Source organism: Vitis riparia, chromosome 15, assembly GCF_004353265.1.
Source record: "Vitis riparia cultivar Riparia Gloire de Montpellier isolate 1030 chromosome 15, EGFV_Vit.rip_1.0, whole genome shotgun sequence".
NCBI classification, from domain to species: Eukaryota; Viridiplantae; Streptophyta; class Magnoliopsida; order Vitales; family Vitaceae; genus Vitis; species Vitis riparia.
The window spans coordinates 18,151,275-18,175,412 of NC_048445.1; the positions used below are offsets into that span (position 1 = coordinate 18,151,275).

General features: G+C 35.1%; 1 protein-coding gene and 1 long non-coding RNA gene across 2 annotated transcripts; both read left to right on the forward strand.

The window, feature by feature from the left end:
* The first annotated feature begins 11,012 nt into the window (after positions 1 to 11,012).
* Positions 11,013 to 11,498, forward strand: LOC117932030. The gene has a single exon (XM_034853078.1). The coding sequence runs from the start codon at positions 11,013 to 11,015 to the stop codon at positions 11,496 to 11,498; it is 486 nt and encodes a 161-aa protein (XP_034708969.1).
* Positions 11,499 to 20,325: 8,827 nt separating this feature from the next.
* Positions 20,326 to 20,818, forward strand: LOC117931618. Its single transcript, XR_004654073.1, has 2 exons — positions 20,326 to 20,408; positions 20,768 to 20,818. It is a non-coding gene; the product is annotated as an uncharacterized LOC117931618 (long non-coding RNA).
* Positions 20,819 to 24,138: the final 3,320 nt, after the last annotated feature.

Below are 24,138 nucleotides of genomic sequence, written 5' to 3' on the forward strand. Positions count from 1 at the left end.
GTGCTTCCTAAAATCGATGGGCAAGTACCTATTTTTGGTACCACCAGTCACCCGCCACCACCCTCATCATCCCCACTCCTACCCCTCTCTCCCAGTCCCAAGGTTATTTTTTTGGGAAAAGTATGTTATGGGTCTTTGATATGCAAATAACTAGGATTTCATAACCTAAGTTTACTATTTTCAAGTTAAATACAATGGTCCCAAAAATAATTTGGATTTTGAGCACTTTGGGTTGAGGTGTGATTTCATACCCAAATTGCCATCCCCATTCAGCCATGTCAGCGTCCACATCTGATAAACCAAAAAAAACCAAAAAACAATACATCTCTCCTCACACATTTCTCTCTATGTCTTAACTTTCTCTTCACCGGCACTAAACTCAAATACTCCATCTGTTCATCTCCCTCTCAAAACCCACCATTTCTGAAACCCTAACCTCCGCCTAGTCTTTCTCTCAATCTGAAAAACCTAAATCCCGTGAAGCCTAACCTGCTATTTTCATATATATCCCCGAAATCTCTAGAATCCTGGGAAACCAACCCTAACCTCTTCTTCGTGAGTCAACAACGTAGATCAAAGAATTTGGGGAAATTGTAGTTGCTCTCTTCGTCTCTGTCTACAGATCCAACTCCAAATCTCTATCTTCATCACCATCATCAGGTGATTATCTTCTTGACTAGTCATTTGAATCATGTTTCTCTCCCTCGTTTTCTGTTTTTGTTGATGTATATTTTGTGTTGATTTATTTATGGTTTATTTGTGTTGGTTTATTTTCACATTGATTGAGGGGAGATTATGTAGGGTTATAACATTTTTGGAATCCAGGTATTATGATTCGATTTAGGTTTTGAGTGGTGCACATTTGGAAACAAATAGGCAATAAATTTCTTTGGGGAAGTTGTGTTTTAGGAGGCCCATATGAACATATCCATAAAACACAGGGATGGAAAAAAAAAAAGCAATTTTTTTTTGTTTTCCTTGAGGGTTTTGCAAGGATTTTCTCGGAAATCAAACGATGATGAATTTTCCTGGAAATCAAATGGGGGATGGATTTTCTTGGGAATCAAATGGGGGTTTCAAAAAAAATTTAATAACGTGATTAGATTAGTACCCACGAGGATTGAGAATGGCAGAGGAAAATAGGGTCTTTTTTAAGGATTCTGTCGTTTGGAGGGAAACTTCAGAAAATGGCTCCTTGATGGCTAAGTAAGAGAAGTGGGTCACCCTTTTGAATTTTGGATTTAGTATGAAAAAAAAAAAGGAAACAAATCATGAGAACAATTTGCTCCATATAAATAATTATTAATTATTAATTATTAATTATCCATTTTAATTTTTATTAAATCAACTGATAATCTATTGTGTCTTACACTTCATTTATGATTTGGCTAAAATGAGTTCCAATTCATGGCTATGGATACCGCAAATACACATGTTGTTTGTTGTTACCCAGAAAATTATGCCTTCAAGCTAAGTTGAGTAATTAGTATGGTTACTACAATTTTTAAGATTTATGTCCATGGCATTTTGATATCTTGTGAAAATTATGCTTGCTCTTCAGTTTGAAGATTGAATTACTATTTCCAAAAAAAAAAAAAAAAAAAGGTTTCAATATGGAAATCTATGAAAATTGGAAATTTGAGAAAATGGTAAGGTTAAAAATATGATTGGTTTTGCAGCCCTAATCAAGTTTTAACTGACTCAAACAACACTGTATGAAATATTAGCCATGAAATAAGAGGAGAAAGTATCTCGAATTTGTCTGATGTTGGACTTCAAGAGCATCATAATATAACAGTGGAAAAACTAGATGATGAGTGTTTAAAATATGGTTCTCAGCAGAATTCTGAGTTCCTTTCTGCTTATACTAATGCAAAATGCAAACAAAACCATGAAAACATTATGATTCAAGCCAAAATACAGAGTAAGAACACAAATGAATCAGTTAGACCTTCTACTAGGCCTGGTAAGGCAAACCAAAAATCGACCTGAAAACCCCAGTTGGGGAGAGAGCAAGCAGTTCTGGAAAGAAGACTAAAAGGAAATTAGATTACAATATACAGGTCAGTTGTTCTCAGGACTTCTCTATATAAAGTCTATTTTACTTTTCCTTTAACTTATGTGCATTAATTATAAAAACCTGGCTGTTCATCAAACATATTGATTTACAATTTGATGGCTATTTACCGACTGACATTTCCATTATGATCAACCAGATATATTCTCAATAGTTTCTCAATTTATATAGTGATTATGAGATTGAAGGTGATTAAAATCTTTAGTTAGGAATTATTTTCTAAGTGAAGGAATTGATGGGACAATTCTTATTCTAATATAACAATCTGATGCAATATGATAAGTCTTGTATATAATGGTGTTGCTAACTGAGATATGTTAGCATTTGGGTTTCCTGTAAGATTTACGTAGATAGCAGATGAAATGTTATCATCTAGGTACCTTAACAACCTTGGTGCTTGAAATAGCATTTAACCCTGAGTTAGTTCTTACTCGTGATTACTGTAACTTGGAAATTAGGGGTTCATGAGATGGGATAGGACGCAACTATTATTGTTGGTTGGTTGATGTAACTTTCTGATGTTCTCAGCATGTTTCTATCTACAGTTTTGTTGCCTATTTGTTTTAATTTATCTGGGTTTGTTTTTATTTATCTGTTTTATTGTTTCTTAACTTTATTATATATCTCTTTTTCTTTCCTTCTGAATGTGTTTTATTTAGGTAATGCATCCTAGCATCAAAGAGAGAACAAAAGTGTCAATTGTTTCTCCAGAATTATTGAGTTTGAAATGATCCAAATCAGGTAAATTTGTAGCAATCCTTCTCCTAGTGCCCTGTTTATGTAATAGCTAAAATAAAAGAGCATTGACCTACTTGTTTTTCATCATCTCATGCATTTATTTTCTGTATGTTTTTTAATTGTAACCTATCTTTGGCGAACTCCTCAATAGTGTTATTATTTTACTTCACAATAAATTTGTTGCTACAAATTATACTCGTTATTGGTTAAATTAATGTCCCCTGTGGGGGCTGGGGTGGTGGAAGAAGATGGTAGTTCTGAAGAGAAGAAGTCATTGTATTACATTTTGCATCACATTTGGATGTTTTCATTTTGTTTATTATATTGCTTGTACTAAGTCTAATATATTGCAAATTATTAGTTGTTAATTGAAAACAAACCAATTCATTTAACAGAAAATGAGTATAACACGACAAGAAGGATTAATTATCGTTAAGAAAAAAATAACAACAGACCAAGACATGGATAAGGATAACCAAAGCAAAAGTAACAAACTCAAGTGAAAAAAATCCCCCACAAAAGGGTTTAAATAAGAAGCTATTCCCATAGCCAAAAGTCTGATATTTCATGTAGGATCAATTTTGAACTTCTGCCAAAAAATGTAGTAGAAAATCTAAATGATATAATTTCTTGAAATCTTTTAAGCACGAACCTTTTGCCTTGCTATGCTATGAAATTTGGTAATGAATGATTTTATCTCCATGGGATGTTTGGATACACCCTTTATAAACCAAAAAATGTTCTTTCCTCTTCCATGTATACTCATATGTTGCTTTCCACATTTGTGTTAGCTTTTCTATTTATCAAGTTTATTTTTTTGTAGGAAGACTACTTTTACCTTCCCTAGATTTCTGGCGCAACCAAAAGGCAGTCTATGATGCGGTTCATGATATCTTCCTGCCTCATACATGGTTTCAATTCAAGTTTGCAAGTTGAATTGAAATGGAGTGTTTGCAACTCTCTAAAATGAAAATGAAGAGCTTGAATCTCCAGAGTTTCCAATGTTGTGGAAAAATGAGTTTGGTTTGGGCAAAAGAAAGATCCTGAGATTTTTTAGTGCCATGAGAAAAAATATTGGATATCTCAATTTATTTAAATAATTTTAAAAATCATTACATTTTTAAGAACTTTTGTATCTCATATAAAAAAAAATATTAAAATTTTTTATTTTTAAAATTTATGACAAGAAGTATAATTAGATAGATATTAAGTTAGGGGTGCAACTTGGGCAGAATACGAACCCAACCTATAGACTTGGACAATCATTTTCAGTACTCGGGTTGGACAAAAATTAGGTTTTTTTTTCCTGAACTTAATTAGGGTTGGGTTTAGTTCAAGGTTCAAACAACCTAAGCCTAACTTGAACTTGATTTAATGTTTTTATAATATTTATTATGTTGTGAAACAATTTCCAATAAGAGGGCACTTCCCTAATACTTGTGATGTTCATAAGGATTTTAAAATGAAAAAACAAGAGGGAAATTAAACTCCTTGATCGTTAAAGTAGCAGCTGAAATATTAAATGAAATCTACAAAAGAAAGGCCTCTATTTCTTACTGATGTAGCAGACCATTCAACAAAAAATTCAGGAAAACATTTTTCAGGTACAATTATGATTGATCAACATCATCAAAGATTGTTTTATTCCTTCACTTCCAAATACATCAAGATATGCATGGTCAGCTCGTAAGCCATACTTCTCTCTTTCCTCTTATAATCTCCTAGTCAACTATTCAATATGTCCTTAATTTAGAGATTTTCTTTATGCAAACTTTCAATCTTGTCCTCTCATAAATCTGTGTTCCATTTGTCTCTCTACCAAACATGATCTTAGATTCTGATGACTGGGAATATACATACAAGATTGGAGTTGTATGATGACTGGGAATTGCTACCACTAGGTCTAATAAATGGGTCTTGAGAAATTGCAATCAATTTATCCAGATTGCTAGTTATTTTTATTGAAGGTATAATGCTTCTATTTTATTTTTCTGGTTATATTATATCAGAAAACCGTCCTTTGGCTCTGTTTTGATCTCTATGGTTCTCTTGTTTTCCTTTTCTATATTTCTTTTCAAAAATAAAATTTTCTGCAACTATTTCTTTATTTATTTATTTTTTCTCTCTTTGGATAGTTCTTAAGCCTTTTATCTATAGTTATTGATTTGGTCATTGGAAGCTTGCTAAAACAGTAAGACATCATAGTTGTTAGCAATTCTGTTGTGGTACAATTTAGGAATTATTATTGGATTGGTTAGAAGCTAGGCACTCAGGTATTTTATGGATATTGGTCATTTTTTTTTCTCTCCTCTGTAAACAAATAACTATGATGTTAATCCTCTTTAACTGATACTTTCTCTTCTAGTTGTTGCTGGATAGAGATTATTATTGAGACTTGAGAGCTTTAATCTTAATTGATGGAGATTTCAATAAAAATTCCCTTTGCGTTTTAGAGTATCGTTTGACATTGTTGGGCTGTGGAAGCTTGCTAACTTGTGAAACAATAAACAGAGTCATTCAACTTAGCTCACCAAAGCTTTAATTCCAACTACTTAGGGTTGGATACATGGCTTCTTTTTCACATTTCATCTTTATCTATGAAGAATTTGTTCAGAAGTTTGGGATTTTGTATTTAAACTGTAGGAATATCATTGGTTTGGTTAAAGATATCTTTCTAGGAAAATATTTGTGTGTTTTTATATAATTAACTTTTCTTTCTTGTCTTTCTAGAAGAGAAGAAAGTATATGGGGGTGGGATAGTGTTATGATTGGAAATTTTTTGTTTTCACTCTCTTTGTCTATCTTCTTGTTGTTGTACTATGAAAGTCTGAAGTTTAGTTATATAATTTTACAGCAACCAATGAATGGAAGGATTTTATGTAATCATTTTTTCTCTGATGGCAAAGTTTAAAAAGATCTTGTGGAAATATATTTAATCTCTTGGATGGATATTGATTCTTTATTTTATCTTGTATTTGAAATAATATATGCGGATTATTTTCTCATAATAAATTTGTGCTTTAATTTTTTTATTTTTTTTGGGATGAGTGGTGTTGGGAGGAAGTAGATGGTGGGGATGAGTGGTGTATGAAGATCTAATTCTCCTTGTTTTGTTTATTATCTCAGTGTAACTTTTTTCAAAGCAGTATTCATGACTACCTTACTTACTCTGTAGACAATGAGGGTTGTGAATACGTTCTAAGGCATATTCTCCGTAGAGCTGTTCGTTATGGAAGTGAAGTTCTGAAAGCACAAGAAGGATTCTTCAGTAGGTAGAAATGACAATGGTGCTTAGGTTTCTTTTAATTTTCCCCACTGTAGGCATTTAATGAAGTTTTTCTTGTATCTTTTTCCCTAATTTTTCACATAAAGGACCACTTGAAACTTCGTTCACAGTTTTTGTTAATAATTCATAACTCTATATACTGACCATTTTTTTTAATCGTTTTTTGAAACTAGCCTTGTAAACATTGTTGTAAAGGTGATGGGTGATGTTTTCCCTGAACTGAAACAACATGAAGTGCACATCAGTTTATAATTGCTGAAGAGGAAGCAAGTTTTGGCAAGACATTACTTAAGGTATGTGTGCTTATATGTATATAATTATTGCTAAGTTTCTTTACCTTGTGCTTGATGTTTTGGTCTGAAATTCTAACATTTGTGGACTTCACTGAATTGTTTTTATGGGTTCACAGTTTAGCAGCATTGCTAGAAATATTGAATTTTGAAAATGGGAAACTTTAATATATTTCTGAATGGGTAGAACTTAGAAGTTGTGGTGACCATTTTTTGTCCTTTAGGTCAAATCTATATGACATGTTGTGGAACTCCCCAGAAATCAATTTAAAAAACTTTACAAGTTCAAGGGCTCCGTGTTTTGTTTCCTATAAAAGAACAATGAACATGAATAATTTCATAAACTTTCTCACTGCTAGGCATATATTCTAAAATTTAAAATACTTTCAAATTCTTATTCTTTCATTGTCTGATGTTGCTAGAATGCTAACGGGAATTATTTTGTGTCTTGTTGAAACCATTATTTTTGAAATTATGTTGTTAGTTTAATACAAAGAGGGCTTTTATGATCTTCTTTTAAATTTAATTTATCTTTTTGGTTGTGTTGTTGGATTTTGTCCTTCCTTGTGTTGCCTATTGTAGTTAGTGCACTGCTTGCATATTCCACATAAAGAGTTGATCTTAAAGGCTTGTTTGGGATAGCATTAACTTTTGTGCAATAGAGATGGAAGTAGAAGTAGATATTGTCGTCGGGTTGCATTTTATGTTTGGGAATTGTATTTTAAAAATACTTTTATTCAAAAGAAGGATAATTTGCACATTTTTAAACATTTTAATCAAATAAAAATTTTCTCCCTGCTTCATGTTTGAGGAAAACCTTGGGTCTTCCTAATTTTTCAAAATGTGAATAAATCATGTTTGAATGTACATGGCCATTGTTGAAAGTTCTATCCAAATACTCTCTTAAAAGTTGCATTTGACCTTCAAACCCTGCTTTTAACATCTTAGAAGCTCTCCCAAGTTGGGTTAAATGTTGTTGGATAAGTAAATGGGTAGAGGGATGCCCATTATGGAAGATCTTCCCTTTCATGGGTTTTGAAGTATTCACTTTTTGTGTGTGCATTGGGGGAAGATGGAGAGGGACATTGAACCTATTAAATTGGGAGGTCTTTCAAGGATGAGACAAAGAGAGGAACACCCTTTGTTTACAAGTATTTTTATTAGGTGTTGTAGTTTTCAAATTTCATCAAGGATAAGTGAATTAATACACACACACACATAACATGCCTGGTTCTAAGAATAGTATTTCACTATTACAAATACATCCATGTAACTAATAAGCAGATAAAGGATGTATTTTTGGGGACTTATAGTGAGCATGCAGATTTTCTCTTCCTTAAATGAGTATGCCTGTCAAATTTAAAATCTAACAATAGGCTTGTTGCACTCATGCCCCATGCCTCTCTTCATATTATGTTGTATTTGACATGCATACTTCACACTTTTTGACATGTGCATGGAACGGATGAACAACCCCTTATGGAGAGCCCTATGTTATTTACAATAAACATTAATCCTTCTTCTTTAACTTCTTCTTGTTCAAACATACCAGAAGAGCCCTATGTTATTTACAATAAACATTAATCCTTCTTAGCTTATTCATTATGTACTATATCTAAGCTTTTACATTCCTCTCTTATCCCTTTTTCTCTTCCCATCCTCAGCTTCTCCTTGTTGGACTACAGATATATACGGACTTTTTGAAGAAACCAACTTTGTAGCATTCATAGATTACTTGGGAACTGTTTTTGAGGTATTCTCTTTTTCCTATGCTCCTTCTTCTTTCTTCTCTATGTGTCTGTCTCTGTCTCTCTCTCATTTTCTTGCGAGAACATCATGCAAATGTAGGGAAAACCCATAATTATTGTGATGTTTCTGCAATCAAATTTTCTTCCTAACTGTGCAACTATTATCATTTGTTATGTTCACTAAGACAGTAACTTATTTGTTTATAGTCAGCCCCATTAATCACTCATTGTTTACCACATATTTTTGCTTTGTCTTTGTCCACCAAAATTGCTTTCAATTTCTTACCTTGAAAGGATGAGGTGATTGAATATTAACTCTATGAACGAATTTGATGCATTATACAAATTGATTTAAAAAAAAAAACTATAATATGGGATTTATTGAGATCTTTATGAAGATATGATGGACTTTTCACTTTCGAATCAAGGTCCATGTATAAACACATTAGGCGTAGGTATACACCTACAAAGTTAAGATAGAAAGTTATGTACATGAGAGTGAGAGTGAGAGTCATAAACTAATTGCATCAAAAGAATGTCCCTCTTCGATATGTGCGATCATTTAACTATTAATGTCTTGTCCCCGGTAAAAGGTTCTTTTCGATAACTGTTATAAGATGTAATTATGTTTTTAGGATGATGAGGAATGGAAGTGGAAAGAAACATAGAAAATTTGTTGGAGATGAGGACATGGGAAAGGTGGGTAGGAAGAAAGCCACCATTCATATTCCTTAAGCAACTTCATGGCATTAGATTATGGATACATGTATATATTAAGGATTTAAATATAGAAAGGGGCCCTTCAATCCATGCTCCCTCGTTTCCTCCATGTCTTATGTGTCATTAAGAAAAAAATCTTAGACGTTCGATTACCATCACATGGCCCGAGGAGGACCCCTTTATGGCCTTTCTCTCCACCCTCTCTTCTCCTCTTTCCTTCATCATTATATTCATACATAATCCCTATTTACTTTTGTTGTCATTTTTTTTGTAACAAGTTTCTATTTAATTAAAATGATGGAAGAGGACATGTTCTGCTACATTCATGAAGGTGGTCAGCTAGTTAAATGTGTTGAAGGGTCTGTTCAATATCAGGGTGGTCGTAGCGAATCAATGGTTGTTAGCCGGCATATGTCACATAGTGATTTCGTTTCAAAACTATGTGATGCACTGCACTTTGACCAGAATTCTATCAAATTGGAATTCACGATCAAGTTTAAGCCATCATGTCTACTATTGTTGCATGATGATGCAGCCCTACTTAAGATATTTCGATTCAACGAAATGTTTTGTCACGTCTATGTCTCATCATCAAGTGAAGTTGTTGAAGGCTGTATAGCACCGAATAGGTACTGATAGCCTTCCTAACATCACATCCACTATGTTTATTAACTTTTCTTCAAATATATGTAGATGGATGAATTTTTTTTTTTTTTTCCCTTTGTAGTGCCCCTTCTCCTATTGTTGGTTCGAATTCTGCACACCTATTTCCATCCGATGGCGATATGCCAATTAATATCTGTCATGACTCTCTTACAATTGAGTCATATGGGTTTTCCCATAGATGTGCAGAAGCAAATATACTTGAACGTGACTCAAGGCGGTTTGAAAATTCCATTATAGGTAGTGGACATACTTTCCCCAATGCTGTCGAGTTCCGTGATGCCGTTTATTTGATGTCAATTGCTAGTAGATTTCGTTATCGCTTCAAGAGGAATAGTACGAAACACATGACAGTTGTTTGCACAGTTACTAAATGTCCTTGGAAAGTCACAGCTCGTGCAATTGGGGATTCGAACATCGTCCAGGTTCACACTTTTCATAACCACCATAATCATAGTTTGGAAGATGTTGCCGCATGCCAACCTTTAGTGAGATCTAATCGGGCTTCATTGCTTATTGATGATGTCATCCGATCCACTCCCAATTACCAACCCCGCCAAATTTGTAAGGACTTTCAAAGGCAACATGGGATGCAATTGACGTATCTTCAAGCATGAAATATCAAGGAAAAGGCAAATGAGCGCATTTATGGAGAACCCAAATATTATTACAAATTGTTGCCTTGGATGTGTGAGAAAATGGTTGCAACAAATTCGGGAAGCATTGTTGAGTTGGGGGATTCAAGTGATGGACATTTTGAGCAACTCTTTGTTGCTCATATGGTATCTATCCAAGGGTTTGCAATGGGGTGTCAGCCAATCATAGCTATTGACTGCGCCCATATGAGTGGGCCATATAGGAGTGCGTTATTTTCGGCGACCGCATACGATGCTAATGACGCCATGTTCCCCTTAGCCTTTGGCATGATGAGCTCAGAAAATTATGACGATTGGTCTTGGTTTTTGCAAAATTTGAAGAAGGTTGTTGGATATAAGGAAGTCGTTATTATCTCGAATAGACATCCCGCTCTCCTTCGTAGCGTTCCTGAAGTGTTTGGGCTTGAAAACCACGCCTACTGTTACCGTCACTTGAAGGAAAATTTCAGCTCTTTCTTGAGCAAACATAACACAAGAGGGAACAAAAGTAAAGAAAATGCACTCCAATTCCTTGATAGTATTGTCTATGCAAGGTTAGAGCACGATTACAATGTTTCCATGTTTGAACTACGGAAATACAATGAAGCTTTGGCCAAATGGGTTGAATAAAATGAACCCGAACATTGGGCTATGTCCAAATTCCCAAAACAAAGATGGGATAAAATGACCACAAACCTTGCCGAGTCGTGTAATGCTTGGCTAAGAAATGAAAGACATCACTCCATTTGTACATTTCTAATGGAGCATATGGCTAAGTTAGGTTCTATGCTTGTCAAACATAAAGAGGAATCAAACAATTGGAAGGGATGCATAGGACCAAAAATTGAAGAAAAAATGCAGCAGAAAATTGCCAAGGGTGAAGTGTATCCGGTCACTCCTTTCATGAACGGAATATTTGGGGTTTCTATCGGAACCACCTTCTTGAATGTGGACATTATGAAGCGTACTTGCACATGTAGGGGTTGGGAAATGTTGGGAATCCCTTGTGAACATGTGGCAACCGTTATTCTTTCCATCGGTCAGAATGTTGTTGATTTTGTTCAAGATTGGTACAAATTCCCAATGCAAGAGCTGATTTACTTGGGCTCATTCTCCGGTATAGAGACCCATGACATGCCAATGGTCGCTAATGATGGTTTGGTTCGATCTATCACTGGTGAAGTTTTCCTCTCTCTTAACCCTCCCCATACCAAGCGGCCTCTCGGCAGACCAAGAAAGAAGCGCATTGAGTCCCAATTTCAAGATAAATGGACTGTCTCTTGCTCAAGATGTCATACTTCCGGGCACAACAGGATAACATGCAAGAACCCTTTGTCTTAAGTGCAATGCTATCACATTCTTCCCTGACTAAAATTATGTGTTTTTTGTATATCCATTACATGTTTTGAACACTCTTCTAAAGGTTGTTACCAACCAAGAACACATATGTAACACTTATCATTGGTGTGTTGTAATGGGTAATATTACATCAAGATTGTTATCATAATTCCTTTTGCTTAATTTCTTAGTAGGCTAATATTATTGAAAACCATATAGTGGTGTACTTTTTAATTCCAATTTAAGGTATATTGTAAATATCAAGCTCCCATTTATTAAAACTGTGTTGTACAATACTTGAACTAATGTTATCGTTGTACTAAACAAGCTTATACAGGTTGTAAATCAAAATCCATCATTCACAGACATAGGGACAACTATTTTATGTAAACTTTATGAATTTTCTTTGACCTCTAAACTCATTTTTATTATATTTGAGATCAATTCTGATCAACTAATACAACTACAACACTATACATGTGGCCTTTTAAGATTGTTATGCTATTAATGAGGAATACATATATAAAACTGCTCATTTCATTGTGCAGATGCAGCATCTACCCCTTATATTAAAATTGTCACGGTGATGCTCCATTCACAATCTCTTGGTGCATAATTTTCCCCAACTACTAGTCTACGCCGTTGCTGAAAATACTCAAGGAAAAAAAACACTTCATTTATTAAACACATGGATAGCAGACAAAGGAAGCGGAGAAGCCATGTTCCATCAAGATCTGAAGCGGTAAAATATTCGACATCCCTTTAACCTACTTTTAAAACTATTGCCCTTGAGGCTTAACTTTGGAATTGCGACATATTTGTAATATATTTTTTTCTTTCATGTTGTAGGTTAAGTTACCAAAATCCCGCTGCTCGGGAAAGAAATTCCTATTAATCATGGATACCCTCCCAATGGATAAGAAAAATGCCATCAGCAATATGGGATTCGGGGGCTTGCTGCAGCTTGGTTGTAAAGAATTGCATTATGAGCTAATAACATGGATAGTCATCAATTACGACATTGGCTACCACCGTTTATGCATGGAAACAAAAGTTGCTGTCCAAGTCACGCCCAAAGATGTTAGAGAGGTGTTGGGCATCCCGGACAATGGCGTTGACATTCTCATCTACAATAAGCGTGGCACACCCAACCGCACATACGACATTAAAATATTGGAAGCGAATTTGCGTGATCTACCCGTTGGCGAAAAATTCATGAAATCCTTCCTCATTTTCGCCTATGCCACTGTCCTTGCCCCCAACTCAAAACAAGAAGGTGTGCATGACTTGTGGGAGACGGTTTGGGATAGTGAAGTGGGGGTGCGCAAAAATTAGGCCAAGTTTGTTCTCCAATATGTCGATGATGGGATAAGGGACTATCGTACAAATCACCCGACATACATTAGAGGTTGTGTCTTGTTTCTTCAGGTATTCGTTCTCAACCTCTCCACATTAATGTCATATGTGTCTACCAAAATCATTTCTTCTTTTGTTGATGTTGTAATAGCTTCTCTAACCAACTTATATTTGATTCCTACTTCACAACTTTTCTATATCACCAAGTTCTATATGACGGCTTTCCAAGTTGAAGTCCGCAGTCCACTTTCGGCTGCATGGACAAATGAGCAAGTCAAGAGGCACTTGGCTGCAGAAATACACACCTATGGCAATTATGGCCATGTCCAGGTATGCTAAAATTCAGCAACTCCATAAACGTAGTTTGGTGTTATCATTAATTTGTGTTTCAAACGTAATCATCAATGTTTATTTGATGTATGGGAAGGTTATACAGGGAAGCAAACCTTCTGCACATAATGATGGACGTCCATACGAGAAGGGTTGCTCACACTCTGATGACCCAACTGAGGTACGCCATGGCACTACGATTTTATTCTTTCACAAACAAACTTGAGCACCATCCTCATTTTAGTTGACCGTGCTAATTGATACTCCTTCTCCCTAACACTAGACCATTGAAGCACGGCTGAGTCGGAATTCAAAACATCTTATGAGCCTCGCTTCATCTGTGGCACAAGACATCACCACACTACGTGCAAGGTCCAGTGGAGGACAAAGTGGTTGTGCACTCACCCCACTAGAAGAAGCTGTGAATGTAGAAAAAAAGAAAGACGAGGGAAGCGTCGGTGTGCATCCTTATAGTGATGAAATGATGGGAAAAGGAACCGATGCCGCAAGCACTCATTCTAGTCAGCTAAGAGTCATCGGTACAGCAGTAGATGATGGCCCATGTATTGACCACGACACATGCCCACCTTCACAAAAGAGTGCTGAATTGCAATCACTTAAAGGGGTGCAAATGGGTGTTCAAGAAGGCTGTGGCAACAAACAGCCTTCTCTTACCCCTAGGTGGAGATTTAAACACACAGCGAAAAGGCTTGTCAAGCCAGCTGTCATTTGCAAATCCCATTTCGTCTCTCAATGTGTTCAACTATTTCCTAAAATCAGCCAACAAGAAAGATTAGTTGCGGATTATGCGTTGTCAGAAGACGGTGAGCCAAGGTACTTGACATGAATTCACCATTTATTGTTAAAGTTAACATTATTGTTAATGTTTATGGCTATTGACTTAACACATTTTTGGACATTGCAACAAGATCTTGTGCGATATGCGTGGCACATATATAACACAGGATGAGCTTTCTTCGCTCAATGGAGGCCATTGGGTAAATAGTACGGTATGTGTCAAACATTTCGGCTAGGGTCATGGTCGTTATATAAGATGCACATTATTATGTTTTATGGTCATTCACATGTGTACATTTTCAGATTATCGGAGTGGTCTGCCGAATGATGAATGTCAAACAAGCTATACCACCGGGCGCACACTATTTTGACCCATCATTCTCCGTGAGGCCTTAATCATAATTCTTTAATGCGTTTCTCTATTATTTTAAATTTGAGACTATGTGGTGAGCTGTAAGAACAAATGGACAGGTGATACTAGCCAACCTTACGGCAAAGGCCAAAAAGCATGAAATTAGAGAGCGTTGTCGAATGTTCCTTCATGCTGAATTTGTGGGCCATGATTGCTCAAGTTGTGATATGGTACGTCAAACCTAGTACAATGGCATCATGGCCAAAGCCTTTGTTTCATTTAATTATCATATTATAGTGCCCTACTAACCTATTAATGGCAATGTCATGAATATGAGTGTAGCTATTTTTTCCCGTCTGCGACAACAACCATTGGCACGTGCATGTGGTCAATATTCCAACTTCAAGGGTAGAAATTTTATCTTCGTTGCCTTTAAGAAGGGGTAACGGGATAAGTGTCGTATCGAGACGCTTGTCTAAGGCAATTGATAAAGCATTCCATGCTCAGCCGATTGGAGGTCTCAAAATTCCAGCATGTGCAACAACTAAATGGGTAGATTACTTTAACCATTATTATTTTACGTATCATTAAATATGCGGTATTGATGTATTTGTCTTTTATGCTTGATGTATGCATATGATTGGTGTAGATATGATTGTGGCATGTTCACAATCAAGTACATGGAACAATGGAACGGGGCGACACTAGCACATTCAATCGCGGAGGTAAGAGCAACGAAGACTTTAGAAATTGGTTTATTTTAATTTTTACCAAAACAGCCTATGATTTTGGTGTGTGTTGTGTAGGACAAAATGCATCTATATCGATTGAGGCTGGTCGTTACTTTGGTTACTAATGCGGCAAACAATGCTAGAGATAAGGTTTTGAAGGCATGTCGAATTTGATTAATAGAGGCCACCTTGGACAGGCAAGGTCAATGATGGGACCGTACTTGCATGAGAGTGGGGTTGGTGGTGCCGGCAGTGCATAATCAGAAGGTGGTGCCCTCTATTTTTTTCTTTGTTGTTTGTTTCTCTGGAAAATTTATATTTGAGGGAATTACTTTCCCAATAAAAAATATTCAGGCATAAAAGTAGACTTTCTCCTGGAATCACAATTAAATACATATGAACTAAGCTAATAGATTAGTGTCCTTGCGAGTTTTGATAAGAGAAGACACACTAGAATGAATACCCTGTGAAGTATTTTATTTATTATTATTTTTTTCTATGATAAGTACCTTGTCAAGTGATTTTGATAGTTTATTACTGAAAACCTTATACCAAAATTATATTTGCTGAAACATGTAGAGGCTTATTGTTTGAATATTTGAGCATGTAGGCTTTATCAGTGGAAATTTAATGGTGCAGAATCTGGAGGTGGTTCATAAGCTGGGAAAGCATTGAGAAAAGAAGAACAAGAAAATGCCAAGGTTCTCCTCATTAATGCGATCTCACTTGCACATGCCAGTTGTAAGTTCTCATTTCTTGGATGGTTTGGATCTTAATGTTAAAGTTGTTAGTATCATGTGAAAGAGCTACCCTCATACTATTGACTTCCTTTTTTTGTTGTGTTGTGAATTTCATTAGGTGCTTCTGTTTTATTCTCATTATTATTATTATTATTATTATTATTATTATTATTATTATTATTATTATTATTATTATTATTATTATTATTAGTTCTTAATTGCAGGCGACAATTGGAAAACAAAATGGTTGACAACCATAAAGACATGAGCAATGTTACACTTCGGAATCGTGGCTGTTGGAAAAAAGGATGTGATCATAAGACATTCTCATCATGACTCAGACTTTATAATATAACTATTCCTATTTTGATTTTTTTTTTTGTAAATTTAGGCATGCCCAATACCGGAGCCCTCTAAAAACTATATAGATACATCATAATTGGTTTTTTGGTTTACCATTTTTACTTTGGGCACCCATTGCATACTTCTGATATATTTGGGTTGTGACCCCCCTTTTGTTAGGTGCTTTTAGATTAATTTACCACTGACTATAAAAAATACATCGGTATATGAAATTTTGGTTGAGCTAAAGAGGTTACTCCATGACCTCTTTGCAGGTACGTAGTTCTAAGAGAGCCATGCAATATGAGAAACTATTGCCCAGGTTGAAGAAATTGTTTTCTATTCTACCTACTATTTGGCCAAGCTAATTCAGCTATATGAGAGGTGAAGCTGGAATTTTTAAGTAAGATTTTGATTATTTATTTTTATGTTGCTTGTCAAGTTTTTCCGGTTATTTTAATTTATTTGATACCATCAGTGGGAAACTCGTAGTGAATTGTCCTTTTATAGCAATGCTAGACTAAGGAAGTGCCATTGGTTTACTACTTTGATAGTCCACTTTCAAAATTTTTGTGAAAAAATAGAATGAAAAAAAAAAAGTTTATATCAACTAATGCATGAAGGTGCAAGACTAATAGTGATCAATAAAAATATTTTGTAGGGCAAGATCAAAAGTTTCAGTTATAAGCAATATAGAGTTGGGGTCACATTTAGTGTCATTATGGAAAACAATTATGGATTAAGTTGTTTCTATTCTTATAAATGAATTTTAGTTTTCTAAACCAGTTTAGTTTATGTAGTTAATTTTTATGATTCTTTAATATTTGACTCTTGCAGGCATGCCATTATAAATTATTTGAAGTCCTCTATGTGTGTTGGGGTGGGGGTGGTTGGAGGGTTTGTTAGATGCTGCTTTGTGATTAGTGATTGTTGTAATTTAATGCTACTTGTTTGGATGCTTATAATCTTCAACACATTTTCCCATCCCTTTATAAGCTCATAGATGAAAATCAATTTTTCCCCCCAGCTTGGGCCAAGGGGCTCCCTCATTCAGTGTTATATAAAACGGAATCATACCAACCAAACATATCATCTCTATCTCGACTTAATTCAAGGTGAATAACTAAACCCCATATATTTTTGGATAAGTTGTGGTTCATTAATGAAGGCTTTCTTGCTTATAGAACTTGCAATGATCTAGGGTCATTTGATGTATTTAGTTGCATGGTTGGATTAGTGAAAAGTTAGATGTCCTCATTCTTAATTACTAAGTAGGATATTTAGAAGACAGGTTTTGTTTTCGAGTTTCCTTTTGTAGTTGTAAATGTTTTAACTTTTTTGACTTTGTCTTATCTGTTGACAGCTTCAAATGATGATGGAAAGTTTCTTCTTGTTGCATGGAACTGTAGACGTCCTACTTGCACAGACGATACCATCTCTCTTAATGCTGGTGATGTTTGGAAGGAGAGCACCACTTATATATGAAAGTTAAGGTATGTGTACATGTTATATGAGGTAGCTATTTCTCACTGATGATGTTGGCCCCGCTTTAGAAACTCAAATATTTAGAAAATGGGTCCATTCATTTCAGATTTAAGTTGACCTGGACCTTCCTTAACACAGATCTGGACCTTTTCAAGTGGTGCCACAACCTCAAAAATCCACCATCATATGTTGTATTTATGTCAAAAAATGTCTTTCATGATTCACCATTAGTAATGTCAAATATATTGTTAGGATTTTGAAGGGTTAGATTTTGTAATATTTTTCTATTCCAAGACTATGAAATTTGGGTGATTTTTATGGTCAAGTTCAAAGAAGCTCTTGATATCAAATTTTTTTTTTAACATATAAGATTATGAAGATTGACTCCAATTTGAGCAAAATTGTTGGATTCCTCATGACTAAGGGTCTGCTTAACTTGAAATTTGTACTAAAATAATAGGTTGCAATTTTGAAGGCTCTCTCCTAAAATTAAGCTGAATCCAAATGCTTTTTTTAGAAAAAAAAATATCTATTTTTGTTTTCAAATATTTTGTTGGCTTCAAACTTTCAAGAATGGCCTGATTGATTGTGAAACGGGCTGGTTAATCCAACTTCGAAACTCAGCCTCAATCAATTGGCATCGACTTGATGGATTGAGGTTTATCTCAATTGATAAAGGTAATGAGTATTGATGAGTAACTTTTTTATAAATGCGTAATATGCATAAAAGCACTTGCACATTGCACTGGATGATGTTTTTAATGTTTTTGTACTCGAAAATTCCAATTTTTTTTTATTGTTTAACTCTTAAGAGCATAGAAATTGGGCAAAACTGTGAAATATAACAAAACCATGGAATCTGAAACTTAATGAAAACTTGTGTATGGCAAAAGCAATAAAATTAGAAACCTGTCTAGCCCACCAGGTTTTTGAGTCATGGGCTTGATTGTTTATGTGGATTTGACAGAGGCTATTGTATCCCAGAACATTGTTAAAATTTTGTTTTGCATAAAGGAAGCACTTGTGTGTGGGTTGGGGCAGGGGGGGAGGGGAGGGGAGCAGAACACTTGATAAATAAATTTTTGGACCTGGGTTTAGTAGTTTTTGTAATGTTCTTTATCTTAAACTCTCAGAGCAAGCATCAAATTTTAAAGTTTTTACTACATTCTTTACCTCAAGTTCGATTTTGTTTAGGCTTCCTGATCATGATAGTTCAGCTCCATTTTTTAACTTTGAACCTTGGCTCTCAATAAGTGAAGCATGGGACTTATTACTTTAATTTTTGTTGTTGATTCTCATTGTGGTAATCCCATTTTGTAGTTCCACTTTATTTGCTAAGAGCCTTATTGCCTTTGCATGTTGAAGGAATCTTTTTCTCAGGAAGGTAGTTTCTTTATAAATCATGGGATCCTCTATGTTCATCAATATGGATCATATTTGTTAGTCAAAAGGTTTAAGTATCATATTATGGGTTTCCCCCTTTTCTTTTTGGTTTTCAGCTTTTGTGCTATTTTTTGGCTTAAAAAGAGAGGATTGATGTCAGGTTTGACTTTCTCAAATGAGCTTATTTATAGAGATGAGAGCCTTCACTACGATTTTGCTTGCTTTCTGTACAGGTGGTGTTTTCTTAATAAATATTTAAATTCCATGTTAGATGATTGGAACTAGAATAGTAATCATAATTTACCTAATGTTGCTCTTTTTTTTCATTTGAAATCATGGGTTCAGTTTTAGTTCCTCCAAAAATTGGAAAATAAAAAATTTTGAAAATTGAGATCATTGTTGTTGTTAACAGTTTATTACAGAAGCAGCCTATAAAATGAGTTTCTGCCTATTTAATTCCAAATACTACACCTTGCAATGCCTTACAAAAGAGTGTCTTTGTAGAAATCAATACAGAGTATTAGGGAAGTCAACTTAAAAGTGAATGGATTTTACAGCAACATTTATGCATGTTTAAGAAGTGATTCTGGAAAGACAGCCATTATTTTTCTTTTCTGGTCAATTCTAAGGATGTAAAATGCTTATTGAATGGGTTGTTTTGGAACATTTGTGGTGATCATCTATTAGCTTGGGATCAAGATTATTATTATTATTATTATTAATACTACTCTCACCACTACTGCTGCTATCACTTCTACCATTTATTATTGTTGTTGTTATTGTTCTTTGAACCCAGAAACTCCCAGTTCCTCATGCCAACCCCTTGCCATTTGAGGTGGGCCTCAAGGATATTTATGAATTAAGATCACTGGGAAATAGATTTTCCTTTTTGTGAAGGCAGCAAAAACAAGCAACATTTCTTAACTTCTGAATTTTTAATGTTTTAGTTTCTTTTTCTTTCTATCTCTTTTCTTTTTTTGATAAGTATATTCTTTTTCTCTTTCTTACTTTCTTCTTCTTCTTCTTCTTCTTATTAAAATGTTTCATTATCTTATTATTTTATTTTTATTTATTTATGTTCCATCTTTTACAAATCATGATCTAGCTATATTGTGCCCTTGTTGGTGTGAATCTCTTGGGGCGGGACATCATTTACATTCCCTGATGAGTAGTTACATTGTAGGTGCTCTCTCCTCACATTTCTATTACAATTGACTTACCATCTTCAATTTGTGAATTTTAAGGGAAAATGTGCAATGCAAAAGAGGGTGAGTGCCCTTCATGATTTAAGGCATCTATTATCAAGATCCGAATCCCTCCAATTGAAGCTGCTCTTAAAGCTGGAGCAGTTTCTGTTCTTGTGCAGTGTCTTTCATTTGGTTCTCCAGATGAGCAGGTTCTAAGAATTTCTCATATTTTTGTATAGTTGTTGTGTCATTCATTTCTTGGGCTGAAATTTTGTCATATGCATGCAAATGTTTTCTAAGTAGGCATCAAGTGTTTTTCCACAATAAAATGAGAAAGAAAGTGGAGGAAGTTGTAGATCTTAGTTCTTTTAGGTGCCCATCCTCTATCAACTAGTCTTCTCTGCATTAAGAATGACACTTTTATCTTCCTATGATTTAGAGTTTGCTTGAAAAGAGAATGCATCTGTGTGGATTACTGTTTGTCTTACCATTTAAAATTGGCATGGGAGAACTAAAAGAAAACTTTCTGATTATTATCACAATTATAATTACAATTGTTATATTGCAGTTGCTTGAGGCAGCTTGGTGCCTTACAAATATTGCAGCTGGAAAACCAGAAGAAACAAAAGCTTTGTTGCCTGCATTACCACTGCTTATTGCTCATTTGGGAGGTTTGTAATGGTTTCTGCATCCCCTTTTGATATGAATGATCTGCTCTTTCTTCTTACAAGTAAAATTTTGATCAATCTTTTGAGCTGAAAGGTCTAAGAACATTATAAGATAATTTGAGTGATTATAAAAGTCCATTTGAAAATCAGCTGTTGAAAGAAAAAAAAAGAAAAAAAAAAAGACCACTTGAAAGTTGATAATTGAAACCAAGAAATAATGGGAGACCATTGCCAATACATTGAGTCCACTCTTCAATAAGGCACAAATCCTTAAGGTTTTAACAGGTTTTGCTACCTGTGCATACCAATAAATAACCATTTTAGCAAACATGGGGTTGAGTTTTTTTCCTACCACTGGTACTGGTTTACCCTTGGTCCTAACCTAGTGTAGGATCTTGTTCTTGAACACTTCAGTAGACCATTTTCCTTGTTATGAACAATACTTTATTATAAAAAGAAGACAGTGAAACCACTGTCTTTTAGATAATTCTCCCAATTTTATACAAGTTTTTCGTCGATGTTTGAAACAAAGCTTCTGTTCCTGTAGTGCCACAATGGACACACACTCTGTTCAAGCTGTAAAGCAAGGGTATTCAATATAATGTCCCACTTGTAGGCAGTAGCTCGGTGATATAAGGTGTCTAGCTTTGGAGAAGATAGCTGAATCTCTTGAACTGCATTGCAAGAATGAGGAGTTTGGATGCCCTGAGATCATCCCTTACCACACCAAGCTCATGCATGAAGACTCGTGTAACTTCCAACCATACAACTGCCCATGGTATGGATGTCCGTGCTCTGCTCTTGGGGATATTCCACTCCTTGTTTCTCACTTGACAAATTATCACAAGGCAGTCATGCTCTATGGCTGCAAGTTCAAACTTGAATTTTTTATAGAAGATCTCTATAAATACCAAAGCTACAAATGGGATGTAACTGTAAGTACTTTTTTTACATTGCCATAAATTTAGATTCATAAAACGTAACCTTTAGATAAGCACCTCGGCACCATACATTAAGAGTGATGCCAAAAACAGTGCATACATGATTCACAGGCTATTGAAAAACAGTCCCAATAGGATAACATGGTTGGTTGTTGGATTATGGAAAATAACGTAATTTTCTCTTTTGCTCTTTCAGATCATCCATTGTTTTAACATGGCATTCCTCAGCCTGATAGGCAACCAAGCAGAGGCCGACAACTACAACTACAGCCTGGAGATAGGTGGAAATGGGCGGAAGCTTACTTTTGAGGCCATCCCATGAAGCATTAGAGAGAGTAAGAGGAGTAGCTTGGAGGGTGCGAACAACCTCATTGTGCTGGGAGGCATGGTGTTTTCCTTAGGAGGGGAGACGAGAATGCCCATGCTTCGGGTTACAGGTCGGATATGGAAAGCCTAGATCCCAGGATAAAACTGGTTGATTGATTGATACAAGGGTTTTTGAGATTCATCCCTCTGTAATTTTTCTTCTTTTCACTCTATAAACATGTAATTTATCTTCTTTTCACTATGTAAACAAAGACGAAGAATCATGAACAGAATATGAAACAACTGATTGTGTAGATTCGTGGATTGAATTAATCCATTCAGTGAGACATGATATAAAAATTGTTGATTTTACAAATATTTATATTAATTTTTTCCTATAGTACTTATTTCATGTCTTATATAAAATTGTTGAGTTTACAAATATTATTTTTTTGCAGTGAGTATTGATGAGTGCATGTCTTGGATTCTAATTTTATGTTGTTGAACTCTATTAAAATGTTATTTATTTAAGAAACATGTACATTTGGGAGGTCTTGCTTACTAGGTTTTGGACTCAAAAATGGGTTTTTAATCATTCAATAATAGGAGACATTCCACATGCTCAACCAAGTTGTGCTTCCACTAGAGGGTGCTTCTTTTGACACCTCTCATGCTTTACATCATGATAATTTTAAACTATCTGATTTGGAGTTTTCCACCATTTTTTTTGTTCACTTTCTACTTGGCTTGATTTCCTTGATTTTTGTCCTGTTTGTTTGATTGAGCAGGGGTAATGCAAACTTCTTTCAAAGAAGAGTGGGTGATTATCAAAAGGCATCTGTAATGTCAAGCCTAGATGGTGGAAAGAATTATGTCTTCAAGATAGATGAGGAATTTTAGTCATCAGTTCATCAAACCCTCAAGTATATTGAATGGATGCTGAAGCTGGGCATCAAAATTTTGTTACTATTCTTTGTGGTAACATCTGCTTACAGTAAACTTTGTTTTCACTTGTCTTCATCCCCTACCTACCCTAACCACCTTACTTTTTTAAGGGCACTGTCCCACAATGTAAAGAACAGTGGGCAAAAATCTGAAAAGAGAGGGTTGGGATTGTATTTGAGTGTTTGGGGTTTGGTGGTGGGCATTATGAGGAAGATGGGAGAAATAAAAACCTAAAAGATTAGCTGATGATTTATGGTTTGAACTTTGAAGAGGCTGCTCACTTTATTTCCTCACAGAGAAAGAACTTGTTTCATGGCTTGTCATACAAGTATATACATTTTTTTCCCGTTTTTTCATTCAATTTTATTCCTTGTCCTCATTCATTTTGTTTATAATTTAAAGGGCCAATGTACTACAATGGAGTTTACCATATGTTATATCACTACAATTCTTATGTTCCAGTATGGGGTAACATTACATGGGCCCATTCCATATCTTATGTTCTTGTCAAATGGGTTAATCTTAGTCATGCTCTTAATCCAACTAATCCTTGTGACATCAATGGTTGTTGGATTGGTTCTACCACAATACTTCCCGAAAAAGAACCTGTCATTATATGCATTGGAGCAGATACTGAAATCCGATAATTCCAAAATAGGGCATTGGCCAAGAACATATCTGGTCCACTCCATAGAGAATGGATGAAATCACCCCATAATCCTATAATGACTCCTATTGATGGCATTGATGCAAGCAATTTCAGAAACCCTGTCACTACTTGGCAAGCCTTGCTCAAAGTATGGAGAATTCTTGATGGAAGCCTGAGAAATGGTCATGGCACAACACTTTTTTTTTCGAAGTAGAGACTTTGTGAACTGGAAGAAGAGCTAAACCCCTCTTCATTCATCCAATAACACTGGAATGTGGGAGCAGACTTCTATTCACTGTCGAATGTGCATAAATTGTTTACTTTTAACCCTTATAGCTCTAAAATGTGTACATAAAATTAAGAAGAACCCATATATTTATATATAGCATCTCGAGCTTTTTTTCATATCTAATCTAATATAGGATATCAC